This window comes from Pristis pectinata, chromosome 2, assembly GCF_009764475.1.
Source record: "Pristis pectinata isolate sPriPec2 chromosome 2, sPriPec2.1.pri, whole genome shotgun sequence".
NCBI lineage: Eukaryota > Metazoa > Chordata > Chondrichthyes > Rhinopristiformes > Pristidae > Pristis > Pristis pectinata.
The window spans coordinates 95,075,762-95,089,141 of NC_067406.1; the positions used below are offsets into that span (position 1 = coordinate 95,075,762).

General features: G+C 42.9%; 1 protein-coding gene across 24 annotated transcripts in view; it reads left to right on the forward strand.

The window, feature by feature from the left end:
- The window catches only part of LOC127567064 (calcium/calmodulin-dependent protein kinase type II delta chain), a 362,600-nt gene extending 350,898 nt beyond the window's left edge, over positions 1-11,702 (forward strand). For 18 of the 24 annotated variants that reach the window (XM_052009742.1, XM_052009800.1, XM_052009765.1 and 15 more), the window contains 3 exons: positions 3,526-3,620; positions 3,706-3,934; positions 9,940-11,702. In XM_052009742.1, the coding sequence (XP_051865702.1) occupies positions 3,526-3,620; positions 3,706-3,934; positions 9,940-9,943 (328 nt within the window). In that variant the 3' untranslated portion in view covers positions 9,944-11,702. Of the gene's footprint in view, positions 1-3,525; positions 3,621-3,705; positions 3,939-9,939 lie in introns of those variants that run through there. The other 6 variants (XM_052009757.1, XM_052009834.1, XM_052009855.1 and 3 more) reach the window with 1 other exon arrangement.
- The last annotated feature ends 1,678 nt before the right edge of the window (positions 11,703-13,380 follow it).

The window sequence follows — 13,380 nt, forward strand, 5'->3', positions numbered from 1 at the left end:
CCTAAATATTTTTGTCCATGTATAAAAATTCCTATGAGCTAGAGCACAGTACGGAATAATTGGAATTGGTTTATTATTGTCACTTGTACCAAGGTGACAAACTTGTCTTGCATATCATTCACACAGATCAATTCATTGCACAGTGCATTGAGGTACTATAAGGTAAAACAATACAGAATGCAGAATAAATTGTAACAGTTACAGAGAAAGTGCAGTACAGGTAGACAATAAGGTGCAAGGTCATAACGAGGTAGATTGTGAGGTCAAGAGTCCATCTTATCATACTGGGGAACCGTTCGATAGTCTTTTAACAGTGGGATAGAAGCTGTTCTTGAGCCTGGTGGTATGTGCTTTCAAGGTTTTGTATTTTCTGCCCAATGGAGAGGGGAGAAGAGAGAATGTCCGAGGTGGGTGTGGTTTTTGATTATGCTGGCTGCTTCACCAAGACAGCGAGAAGTATGGACAAGAATCCATGGAGGGGAGGCTATGGGATGAAGTGCTGTGTACATTAACATTGATATTATGGTGGGGCATCTTTAATCATTTTCAGCACCACCAGGTAAACTGTCAGCTATCTGCAAGAACATTCACAGTCTTTTTTGTTTACCTGCAGTCTTTTGTATCTTCCCATTGTATATGTTTCTTTCTTGTATTTCTTCCAAAAATGCTATGACTTGGGTTTTGCTGGCAGTTCCGCACAGAATCTTCATTCATGTCATCCGAGTCCTGGAGTCCCAGAAGAACATGGAAGTCCTGAACTTATTGGCCATGCTGCACCTGTGATTCCCTGGCATTGCTTTGCTGCTGGACTCCACATTCAATCTGCTCTCCAAGCTGTTCCATTCCGATGGAGGTTTCATAGCTGCTAGAGAACAAAGGAAAGGATAGTGTAGGCTTCATATTTAAATTATTAAATCCAATAATTATTTAAATAATTCATTCAAATAAGTCTTTGTTTTTGTGACTTTTATTCTTCAATATTTTAGTAATTATTCAGTGCTTCTGAATGTGTTAACACAGAAGAGTTTCAACCGCCTTGATGGACTGCAAAAACAGGAGTGCAATTTTGCCACCATTCATTGTTTATCAGAGCAGGGTTTTCAATCTTAAGTATTAACTCTGTTTCTCTTCCGCAGATCTTGTTATTTCAGTGTTATGGGCTGGCTTTGTTCTAGCTCACCTTTTTGTCTCAGCCACTTTGTGTGAGGCTCAGATGCCACAGGTTAGATGATATTTATACCTGTGATACCAAAGAAAAGGAGTTTAAAGTTGTCCTAACACCTTTTTCCAATATGGCACTCCATGCCTTAGCAAGCATTCCAGGACAACCCCGTGTAAAATAGCTCCACCTTGGGACAGTTAGGAACATGAGAACAAGATTTAGCCATTCACAGTTGCAAGTAGCCTGTCTCATACAGGATAATCCAGGCCATACATCAGTCATCTTCATTAGATGGTATTTGGATCTTTCCAGTAATTTTACCAACCCTACTGTCTTCACAAAGTCTTACATACTCATCCTGACATAAAATAAACCAATCTGTTTTTATTCCCTGTAAAATCCTGCAAATTTATGCAAATATAATTTAAAATAAACTGACCCAGAGCTTCTCCCATCTCCATAAGATTCCTTTTAACAGACTTGGCTGCATTCACCTTGCAACCACCTTGAATTCTGCTAATTTCCTCTTGTACAGCTGACTGCAAAAATATTCCATATACTTTCCTTGCACAACAATAGTCGTAGTTCATCTGTAATCAGTCATAGGTTATGCTTGGAAAGTTTCCTCTCCACCCATTATTTTTTCTGGATTTTCTTATCACTTTCTGCTCAACATCACCAAGGGCTAAAATTATTTGTAGGTTTGCCTTCCATCCTTTATGTGACTAGTTCCTTAATTTTTTACATTGGCTCATTTATTATAAACCATTGGTAATTCCTTGAGCTTTTCGCCTGGAGGACACAATTTTCATGTTTGTAGAGCACTACCTTTAGACAGCAAGGTGTCTCAGTCAATGGTGATCTGTAATGAGATAATCTCTTTAGGGAGTGTAAATTTAAGAGTACTTCAACTGATTGGTAAAGAAAATAAATGTGATATTTATAGATCTTGGAGAGAACAATATGTTCCTTATGACAAATAGCCAAAAATCTAATTATGAACACACCTTGAGTGTGGTCCAGGGGGAAGATCAGTAAATGACTTGTTAATTTTTGGCAATACTGTGCCACAGCCAAATGACGCTTTTCAGGACTACCCTCATTATACCTTTGCAGCCTTAGCATTGGCCGATGTGGATGTTTTATAATAGTTAAACAAAAACCAGAGTTAATAGTTGCTGGAAAGGCCTTTCATCATGATCATTGAATCTCCTTCTGGTCTAGATTGGATCAGACCATTGATTGATTGTGCTTTGGCAATTTTTATTTTATCATTTTTATTGAAGTATTGTTTTTTGAATGTGTGTATTCCAAGAATTTTGAATACCCTGGGGTGGAAATTCATCCTTGCATGTGTGCTAAAAACACAATACAGTAGCATAAACAGTGTGGTACTATGCATCCAAACTTCTGTTCCAATGAAATCACTGAAGCCTAATTTTAGAAGTGGGGTACCTCACACCTACACGATAGTATTCTGTATTTAGTGTGTGTAATCAAGAATAAATTTCCAATTCCCTACCTACAATGAGGATGCAAAAGTGATGTTGTTATCCCAAGTTATTTAAGATGGTTAAAATGATGGTTTGCTATTGCTGTTTATGACTTGAATTATCTTTTTTGGATTAAATATTTATTTTAAAATAACATTTGAAGCACACTGCAATATAATTAATGGTACATTTAATTAGTTATAATTTCTACAACTGAGTGTGCAGTACTATGCATGAATTGGGGACTTGATAGTTTGTAACTCAAGCAGGCTGTTGTGAAATTAAATAGATTTTTTAAATTATAAAAATAACTCGTATTTGAAGTTGAAATGCTTAAAAAAACTCTCTGAAATTAAAGTGGTCAATTTTTAAACATCTATTTAAAAACTCACTTCATTTGTTCAAGGCATAAGGGATCTTTTTCCATATCCTGAGTCCAAAGTAGAGGAAGTGTGGGCATGTAATTGTAGAAACAGTTTTTAACTTCACAGATGTGCAACCAAAAAACATCATCACTGGCATAATCTACAACAAGCTGGATATTCTTGAATATTGGTGAAGGCTTTGAATGGGTGTCTCCTGATTAACAGAGACATTCTTTCAAGATATAGGAGGTACTGTGCCAAAAGTTGCTGCTTGACTTGGTTGTTTTGCACTCTGTTATGATATCTTTGTGTCTTTGCACCTTGAGAAAAGCAATTGTTTACATTTTGATATTTTATTAAATATTGATATTTCAGTGTACATTATTTACTTGATTTTTTGGCCCTTCAGTTAAGTGTTCTCCCGAGTATATCAAATGGAGGATGAATGGAATTTTCTTTGTATATTTTAACCATATTAACATTTGAAAACTTATTGTATTTGCAGGAAGATTTGTGATCCAGGGCTCACTGCATTTGAGCCTGAAGCACTTGGTAACTTGGTTGAAGGAATGGACTTTCATAGATTCTACTTTGAAAATGGTACACAACATGAATGTTATTTTTGGTCTTGCAGAGGATTAAATTTAGGTATAGTTTTCATGAATTAAATTTGCATTTTTTGTAGCTTTGTCTAAGAATCAGAAGCCAATTCATACCATCATATTGAACCCCCACGTCCACTTGATTGGTGATGATGCAGCCTGCATAGCGTACATCCGCCTCACTCAGTACATTGATGGCAGCAGCATGCCGAAAACCATGCAGACCGAGGAAACCAGAGTCTGGCATCGCCGGGATGGGAAGTGGCAAAATGTTCATTTCCACCGCTCAGGATCCCCATCTATACCTATCAAGTAAGGTGCCTTTCTACATTGGCAAAACATAAAAAGAGTTGATACTTAATACTGCAATATACTTAATAACATGAGGAATATTTGAATTATGCAAGGACATTTCTGATTTGTTTTGGTCATTAAGATTAATTTTGAATAAGCTAAGGTTCATAAGCTATAGTTTGTACAACATATAGAAACAATGTGAAGTTTAAACACTCGGTAAGGTTGTTAACAAACCTCAAAACAGTCTGGAAAATTGGTTATAATTTTGGGAATTTGAACTCCCATGTAGCTTGGCTCAGAGATGTATGACCTTCTACTTTATAGAATTTCTTCAAAGTCTTAAAGCTATTTAAGATTCAATATGTGAAGACCAATGTGATCCAGTTCTGTTCTGCTAGAGGTTTAAGGAGTAATAACTATAGAAAAATGAACAGGTAGGAGAAGAGGAGAGCCTGATTTATTACTTGTTGCATCTGAGACTGAAGTACTCAGTACTGTTGGTCCGTCCATAGAGTGCACCAGTTTGGATGTTAAAATCACACAGAATATTGATGTTTTAAAGAGAATCCCTACCCTGGTCCTTCAGCTTTGAAGTCTGCTACAACATTGAGTAATGTTTAAGCCTTCCCTATTTTTGGCATTCCTATTGCTCCTAGAGGTGAGAGAAATAAAGTAATAGAGCACGTTCTTTCATATTATATAAACTTAGCAGATCATTCCTTTCCCACCACTTTTGGCATAATTTGAAGTGTTTGAACTTCAGAAGGCTTCAGCATATAAATGATAAATCTAGACAAATGTTATAGTGTGTGCTGAAACATCAGAGTTTCCATCATCAAGACAGGATGTCAAGTGGCATTCAGTCCTCGCGGCCCAGCTCTATTTTCAGGGCAGTTCTGTCTTGCTGAATCGGGCAGTTCGCTCTTGGTGACTTGGGCAGTTCGCTCTTGCTGAATTGGGCAGTTCGCTCTTGGTGAATTGGGCCGTTCGCTCTTGGTGAATCGGGCCGTTCGCTCCTGGTGAATCGGGCCGTTCGCTCCTGGTGAATCGGGCCGTTCGCTCCTGGTGAATCGGGCAGTTCGCTCCTGGTGAATCGGGCAGTTCGCTCTTGGTGAATCGGGCAGTTCGCTCCTGGTGAATCGGGCAGTTCGCTCCTGGTGAATCGGGCAGTTCGCTCTTGGTGACTTGGGCAGTTCGCTCTTGCTGAATTGGGCAGTTCGCTCTTGGTGACTTGGGCAGTTCGCTCTTGGTGACTTGGGCAGTTCGCTCTTGGTGAATCGGGCAGTTCTCTCTTGCTGAATCGGGCAGTTCGCTCCTGGTGAATCGGGCAGTTCGCTCTTGGTGACTTGGGCAGTTCGCTCTTGGTGAATCGGGCAGTTCGCTCTTGCTGAATTGGGCAGTTCGCTCCTGGTGAATCGGGCAGTTCGCTCTTGCTGAATTGGGCAGTTCGCTCTTGGTGAATCGGGCAGTTCTCTCTTGCTGAATCGGGCAGTTCGCTCTTGGTGACTTGGGCAGTTCGCTCTTGGTGACTTGGGCAGTTCGCTCTTGGTGACTTGGGCAGTTCGCTCTTGCTGAATTGGGCAGTTCGCTCTTGGTGACTTGGGCAGTTCGCTCTTGGTGACTTGGGCAGTTCGCTCTTGCTGAATTGGGCAGTTCGCTCTTGGTGACTTGGGCAGTTCGCTCTTGCTGAATTGGGCAGTTCGCTCTTGGTGAATCGGGCAGTTCGCTCTTGGTGAATCGGGCAGTTCGCTCTTGCTGAATTGGGCAGTTCGCTCTTGGTGACTTGGGCAGTTCGCTCTTGGTGACTTGGGCAGTTCGCTCTTGCTGAATTGGGCAGTTCGCTCTTGCTGAATCGGGCAGTTCGCTCTTGGTGACTTGGGCAGTTCGCTCTTGGTGACTTGGGCAGTTCGCTCTTGCTGAATTGGGCAGTTCGCTCTTGGTGACTTGGGCAGTTCGCTCTTGGTGAATCGGGCAGTTCGCTCTTGCTGAATCGGGCAGTTCGCTCTTGGTGAATCGGGCAGTTCGCTCTTGCTGAATTGGGCAGTTCGCTCTTGGTGAATCGGGCAGTTCGCTCTTGCTGAATCGGGCAGTTCGCTCTTGGTGAATTGGGCAGTTCGCTCTTGGTGACTTGGGCAGTTCGCTCTTGCTGAATTGGGCAGTTCGCTCTTGGTGACTTGGGCAGTTCGCTCTTGCTGAATCGGGCAGTTCGCTCTTGCTGAATCGGGCAGTTCGCTCTTGGTGACTTGGGCAGTTCGCTCTTGCTGAATTGGGCAGTTCGCTCTTGGTGAATTGGGCAGTTCGCTCTTGGTGACTTGGGCAGTTCGCTCTTGGTGACTTGGGCAGTTCGCTCTTGCTGAATCGGGCAGTTCGCTCTTGCTGAATCGGGCAGTTCGCTCCTGGTGACTTGGGCAGTTCGCTCTTGGTGACTTGGGCAGTTCGCTCTTGCTGAATTGGGCAGTTCGCTCTTGGTGACTTGGGCAGTTCGCTCTTGCTGAATTGGGCAGTTTGCTCTTGCTGAATTGGGCAGTTCGCTCTTGGTGACTTGGGCAGTTCGCTCTTGCTGAATTGGGCAGTTCGCTCTTGCTGAATCGGGCAGTTCGCTCTTGCTGAATTGGGCAGTTCGCTCTTGGTGAATCGGGCAGTTCGCTCTTGGTGAATTGGGCAGTTCGCTCTTGGTGACTTGGGCAGTTCGCTCTTGGTGAATCGGGCAGTTCGCTCTTGGTGACTTGGGCAGTTCGCTCTTGGTGAATTGGGCAGTTCGCTCTTGCTGAATTGGGCAGTTCGCTCTTGGTGAATTGGGCAGTTCGCTCTTGGTGACTTGGGCAGTTCGCTCTTGCTGAATCGGGCAGTTCGCTCTTGGTGAATCGGGCAGTTCGCTCTTGCTGAATTGGGCAGTTCGCTCTTGGTGACTTGGGCAGTTCGCTCTTGGTGACTTGGGCAGTTCGCTCTTGCTGAATTGGGCAGTTCGCTCTTGCTGAATCGGGCAGTTCGCTCTTGGTGACTTGGGCAGTTCGCTCTTGGTGACTTGGGCAGTTCGCTCTTGCTGAATTGGGCAGTTCGCTCTTGCTGACTTGGGCAGTTCGCTCTTGGTGACTTGGGCAGTTCGCTCTTGCTGAATCGGGCAGTTCGCTCTTGCTGAATCGGGCAGTTCGCTCCTGGTGACTTGGGCAGTTCGCTCTTGGTGACTTGGGCAGTTCGCTCTTGCTGAATTGGGCAGTTCGCTCTTGGTGACTTGGGCAGTTCGCGCTTGCTGAATTGGGCAGTTTGCTCTTGCTGAATTGGGCAGTTCGCTCTTGGTGACTTGGGCAGTTCGCTCTTGCTGAATTGGGCAGTTCGCTCTTGCTGAATCGGGCAGTTCGCTCTTGCTGAATTGGGCAGTTCGCTCTTGGTGAATCGGGCAGTTCGCTCTTGGTGAATTGGGCAGTTCGCTCTTGGTGACTTGGGCAGTTCGCTCTTGGTGAATCGGGCAGTTCGCTCTTGGTGACTTGGGCAGTTCGCTCTTGGTGAATTGGGCAGTTCGCTCTTGCTGAATTGGGCAGTTCGCTCTTGGTGAATTGGGCAGTTCGCTCTTGGTGACTTGGGCAGTTCGCTCTTGCTGAATCGGGCAGTTCGCTCTTGGTGAATCGGGCAGTTCGCTCTTGCTGAATTGGGCAGTTCGCTCTTGGTGACTTGGGCAGTTCGCTCTTGGTGACTTGGGCAGTTCGCTCTTGCTGAATTGGGCAGTTCGCTCTTGCTGAATCGGGCAGTTCGCTCTTGGTGACTTGGGCAGTTCGCTCTTGGTGACTTGGGCAGTTCGCTCTTGCTGAATTGGGCAGTTCGCTCTTGCTGACTTGGGCAGTTCGCTCTTGGTGACTTGGGCAGTTCGCTCTTGGTGAATTGGGCAGTTCGCTCTTGGTGACTTGGGCAGTTCGCTCTTGCTGAATTGGGCAGTTCGCTCTTGCTGAATCGGGCAGTTCGCTCTTGGTGAATCGGGCAGTTCGCTCTTGCTGAATCGGGCAGTTCGCTCTTGGTGAATCGGGCAGTTCGCTCTTGCTGAATCGGGCAGTTCGCTCTTGGTGAATTGGGCAGTTCGCTCTTGGTGACTTGGGCAGTTCGCTCTTGCTGAATTGGGCAGTTCGCTCTTGGTGACTTGGGCAGTTCGCTCTTGCTGAATCGGGCAGTTCGCTCTTGCTGAATCGGGCAGTTCGCTCTTGGTGACTTGGGCAGTTCGCTCTTGCTGAATTGGGCAGTTCGCTCTTGGTGACTTGGGCAGTTCGCTCTTGGTGACTTGGGCAGTTCGCTCTTGCTGAATCGGGCAGTTCGCTCTTGGTGAATCGGGCAGTTCGCTCCTGGTGACTTGGGCAGTTCGCTCTTGGTGACTTGGGCAGTTCGCTCTTGCTGAATTGGGCAGTTCGCTCTTGGTGACTTGGGCAGTTCGCTCTTGCTGAATTGGGCAGTTTGCTCTTGCTGAATTGGGCAGTTCGCTCTTGGTGACTTGGGCAGTTCGCTCTTGCTGAATTGGGCAGTTCGCTCTTGCTGAATCGGGCAGTTCGCTCTTGCTGAATCGGGCAGTTCGCTCTTGCTGAATTGGGCAGTTCGCTCTTGGTGAATCGGGCAGTTCGCTCTTGGTGAATTGGGCAGTTCGCTCTTGGTGAATCGGGCAGTTCGCTCTTGGTGAATCGGGCAGTTCGCTCTTGGTGACTTGGGCAGTTCGCTCTTGGTGAATTGGGCAGTTCGCTCTTGCTGAATTGGGCAGTTCGCTCTTGGTGAATTGGGCAGTTCGCTCTTGGTGACTTGGGCAGTTCGCTCTTGCTGAATCGGGCAGTTCGCTCTTGGTGAATTGGGCAGTTCGCTCTTGCTGAATTGGGCAGTTCGCTCTTGGTGAATTGGGCAGTTCGCTCTTGGTGACTTGGGCAGTTCGCTCTTGGTGAATTGGGCAGTTCGCTCTTGCTGAATTGGGCATTTCGCTCTTGGTGAATTGGGCAGTTCGCTCTTGGTGAATTGGGCAGTTCGCTCTTGCTGAATCGGGCAGTTCGCTCTTGCTGAATCGGGCAGTTCGCTCTTGGTGAATCGGGCAGTTCGCTCTTGGTGACTTGGGCAGTTCGCTCTTGCTGAATTGGGCAGTTCGCTCTTGGTGAATTGGGCAGTTCGCTCTTGGTGAATTGGGCAGTTCTGTCTTGGTGAATTGGGCAGTTCGCTCTTGGTGAATTGGGCAGTTCTGTCTTGGTGAATTGGGCAGTTCGCTCTTGGTGACTTGGGCAGTTCGCTCTTGGTGAATTGGGCAGTTCGCTCTTGCTGAATTGGGCAGTTCGCTCGTGCTGAATTGGGCAGTTCTGTCTTGGTGAATTGGGCAGTTCGCTCTTGCTGAATTGGGCAGTTCGCTCTTGGTGAATTGGGCAGTTCGCTCTTGGTGTCTTGAACAAGATTCACCCTTTAATTTTTTTTATAAAACCAGATTTTTTATCTTAGCACTGTTTGTGAGACTGGCTTGTGCACATTGGCAACCAAGTTTCCCTTTATTACAGTGGTCAATGCCCTTCATGTATAATGGATGCAAGAGGATTTGATAAGTCAAGGAGTATTTTTCCTCCATTTTAAAATAAGTCTAGAGCAAAGAATATTTAAACTGAAAGGGAATGAAAGGTCAGTATGTGCACTAGGCTTTCAGTAATCTGGGTTGAAGGGAAGACTCAGTGATTCTCACATTTATGGAAAAGATGAATAGGATGACTAGATGAAGGGAGGAGAGCTGTCATGCCGTGACAAGCAAGCTTAAAGACCAAGAGTCCATTTAAAAACATCCACTCTGAGAGGAGATAAAGTTCGAGCAGAAGTTAATTTCTATCTTTGATTTATGTTTATTGTTGCAAGGTATATTTAAAATATTTCCTGGTTGTGAATGTGAAAGCAATAATGGGGGTGGTAGCGATGGGTGGAGATGTTAAAAAGTAAAGGAATTGAAAATGTTTACATCCAGCTTAGTTCTTGGCCATGTTTTGGGATGGTGGAAAATTGAATTTCATTTCTGTGCTTTATTCCAGCTAAAAGAAATGGTGCCACTGCTGGATTCACAGCACTGATTATGGACTGGAAGATAACAATCATACTATAGGCACTTCCAGTCTATTTTAACGCATGTTTCTGAATGCATGAAGCTCTGACGGTGCACTTGTGACATGTCCTTTGCTGTTAATTCTGTAAATTTTTGTTTGCACTTCATAGGAAGAAATGTTACATACAGAATGAAACCAAAGGAAGGAAAAATGTTGAGAGTACTTTTTAATCCTTTATTTATGCCAGGTTTCTTAACTTGATATAATTGTAAACGTCTAAATAAAAACCTATTTTTTTCTGGATTTCAAGTATTTTAAAAACTAATGTACCCCTTAATCATTATAAGAAAACAGTGTAAGTGGCACATATTCTTATTCTCTTACTGTAGAAATACTTTTATAAAAAATATAGAAGGGGATCTCCTTAAGGTGGCAGGGCACGTATCTACTTACTTCCAAAATTTGTTTTACAAACTGGAGTTATCCAGTTAGGGCTGGCTGTATCAGCCTGAAGGAACACCTACTGAAGTAGCTGAACAGCCATTTCATTCATTGTTTTATTTCCAGCTGTATGGAAAATTATCTTACAAACAAGTAAATTTTAATGTGCTAGTTCTATAACTAACCTTTTATTTGTTGTATTTCACACAGTGTCAGTGTCTAGGATCATTTTCAAGTTGATACTTCATTTTTATTCACTCTGGGTGCAATACATTTCAGACAATCAAGCTTGATTTATATGGTGATGTGCGGATCGTGATTTGAGTCAAATGCTTATTGCTTTGGTGGAAATAGGATTAGAATTTTGTGAACTATGTTAACCTGCTTATTGGTAGTTACTCATAGTATCAGATTTAATAAAAAAAACCACAGGGCAGTTGAATTTAAACACCAAATATAGTGGATCTCTGTGATTAACATGCATCATTTATCTAAGAACTTCCTCGCCTGGGCAGCTGATCAAACAGACGTATCATTTTTAATTTTTTTTCTCCTAAGAACACGGGAATTGTTGCTCTTGAGGTCATCAGTGATTAATTGCTTATTGATACTTTGTAAACTGGATTTTTGCTTCTGCTTCCGTATACTTGTGAAATGTTCTTGTAAAGATTCAAGTTACCAGATATATATCCCTTTTTAAGAAGGGCAGTTCCTCCTTGTTTCTTTGCTGCTTCTATACTTAAGAGGATTATACAACAATGCATGTTATCTCAATTGGTGTTTTCTGTGATTGTTGGCAGCCATGACTTGCATTCAGTGATTAATTCCTGGCAGAATTAATTTATTTGTATTATTTCTTCTTGCGTGTTCATTCGTCACCTCAAAATTTAATATGCTTAGCTGCTGTTGCTGGTAAAATAGATGGCAATAAAGTGTACCCATTACCCATGGATTCAGAAATTGTGTTTAAATGAGCATGTATGTTTATGCGCCATATTAATCTGCCAATAAGTTCTATGGAAAAATAGGGAAAACCTTTATTTTCTTGGTGACTGGCTGTAGTAACATTGCAGTATAAAAATCTATATGTATTATCTCAAAATTTTAATACCACATCGCAAGCAAGTCTGTCTTCCACACCAGTTCTGAAGAGCGGTGATTGTTTTTTTCCACCACAATTGAAATGATACTTGGGTTATGTCACTCTGCAAAGCTGCTGTTTATCATGGAACACAGTGTACAGGATTCTTGCCATAATGGTAACTGATTGATCTGTTAAAACAAAATAAATTTGTGATTATTTCTCCTGATTGCCTTTTCTCTCCAAAGTGTGCTTTTTAAAATGAAACAAAAGTCCAAAATAAGGTATTTTGTACCTGAGCTTCTGTTGAGGCTTGCAAAGTGGTTGTAAAATATTCTGAGGAGTTTATTTTGAAGAAAAGCAGCATTTCCTGCATCCCGGCTAACATTTATTCTGCCACCTGATACTACGAAAAGTAGATCATTTTCTCGCTCCTTTTGTAATCTCACTGTGTTTTAATGGGCTGACACAATTGCCTTATATTATGCCAATGCCACATTTCATAAGGACTCATTGATCTTGAAGTGATTTTGGATGATCTAAGGATGTAAAACAGTGCTACATGTGTAGAAATTAAAACAGAAGCTGCTGGAAAAACTTAACAGGCCAGGCAACATCTGTGGGATACAACCACATCCTCTGCCATCATGAACTTACAAAATGATATGTGTACAAAATACATGAAAATATTTTAGTAGAAAATATTTTCATGTATGGTCCCATATATATTTAAGAACAACATTAGTTTCGATATGTTGCTGCAAATTCTCCATTGTTCAGAAGTTTTCTTTTTGGAAATTGTACCTCTTTTGTTAGCCTTCTAGGTTTTGCCAGAAATAATTTCATCATCCCTCTCTGTTACTCTAAACAATTAGAGCTACAAATCAGAGAAAGTGGAGGCATGGGCACTTTTAATGATTTGAATCACCCAGGCATAAAAGGCTATGGATCAAACATGGGTAAATGGGACTGGTGTGGATCAGTACAATGGTCAGCATGGACATGGCAGGTGGGTCTTTTTCAGTGCAGTGTGACTCTATGAAGTGGGGAAATGAATGACTACCACTATGCACTTGCAGCCATGGCAGAGACAACGAGATGGGCTGCGGGTTAGTTGTGGTGTACCAAGCTGTCAGAAAATATATAAGCTCAAACCTACACAAGAGGTTGGTGAACACAGACGACATGGAACTGGGTGAAATATACCAGTGTGATTATCTGATGGCAAACAAAGAGCTGGAACAAACAGTTCCTTCTCAGGTTGGTAGATTACTGAGTACCACAGAGATTGGTCCTTGAGCCCAAACTATTCACAATGTATGTCAACGATTTGGCGGGGGCGGGGGGACCAAATATAACATTTCCAAGTTTGCTGATAGTGCAGAATTGTGTGGATATATGAGCAGTGATGAAGATGCAGAGGCTTCAAGGGAAAACAGAGAAGCTGAGTTGGTGGGCAACAACATGGCAGAAGGAGTAAGTACAGTGTGGAAACGTGACAGTAGAAAAACAATTGTTTTAAAATGGTGAATGGGAAATGTTGATGCTCAAAGGGATTTGGGTCTCCTTGTACACATCATGAAAACCAACACACAGGTATAGCAGACAGTCAGAAGCCAAATGCTATGTTGGCCTTTATTGCAATAGGACTTGAGTACAAGGATAGATGTATATTGTATATAAATTCAAGGAAGTACAAGGATTAACCTACAAAGGTAAACATATATATACAGTGTGTGTGTATATGTATATAGACACAGTGTATATATCGATGTCGACTGTCCATTTTCCATTTTCCTCCCTAGATGCTACCTATTTCTATAGAGAGACTGCAGCGAAGATTCACCTGGGAAAGCAGATAAGAGGCAAATAAAATAATACAGCATGGAACCAAGCCCTTCAGCCCC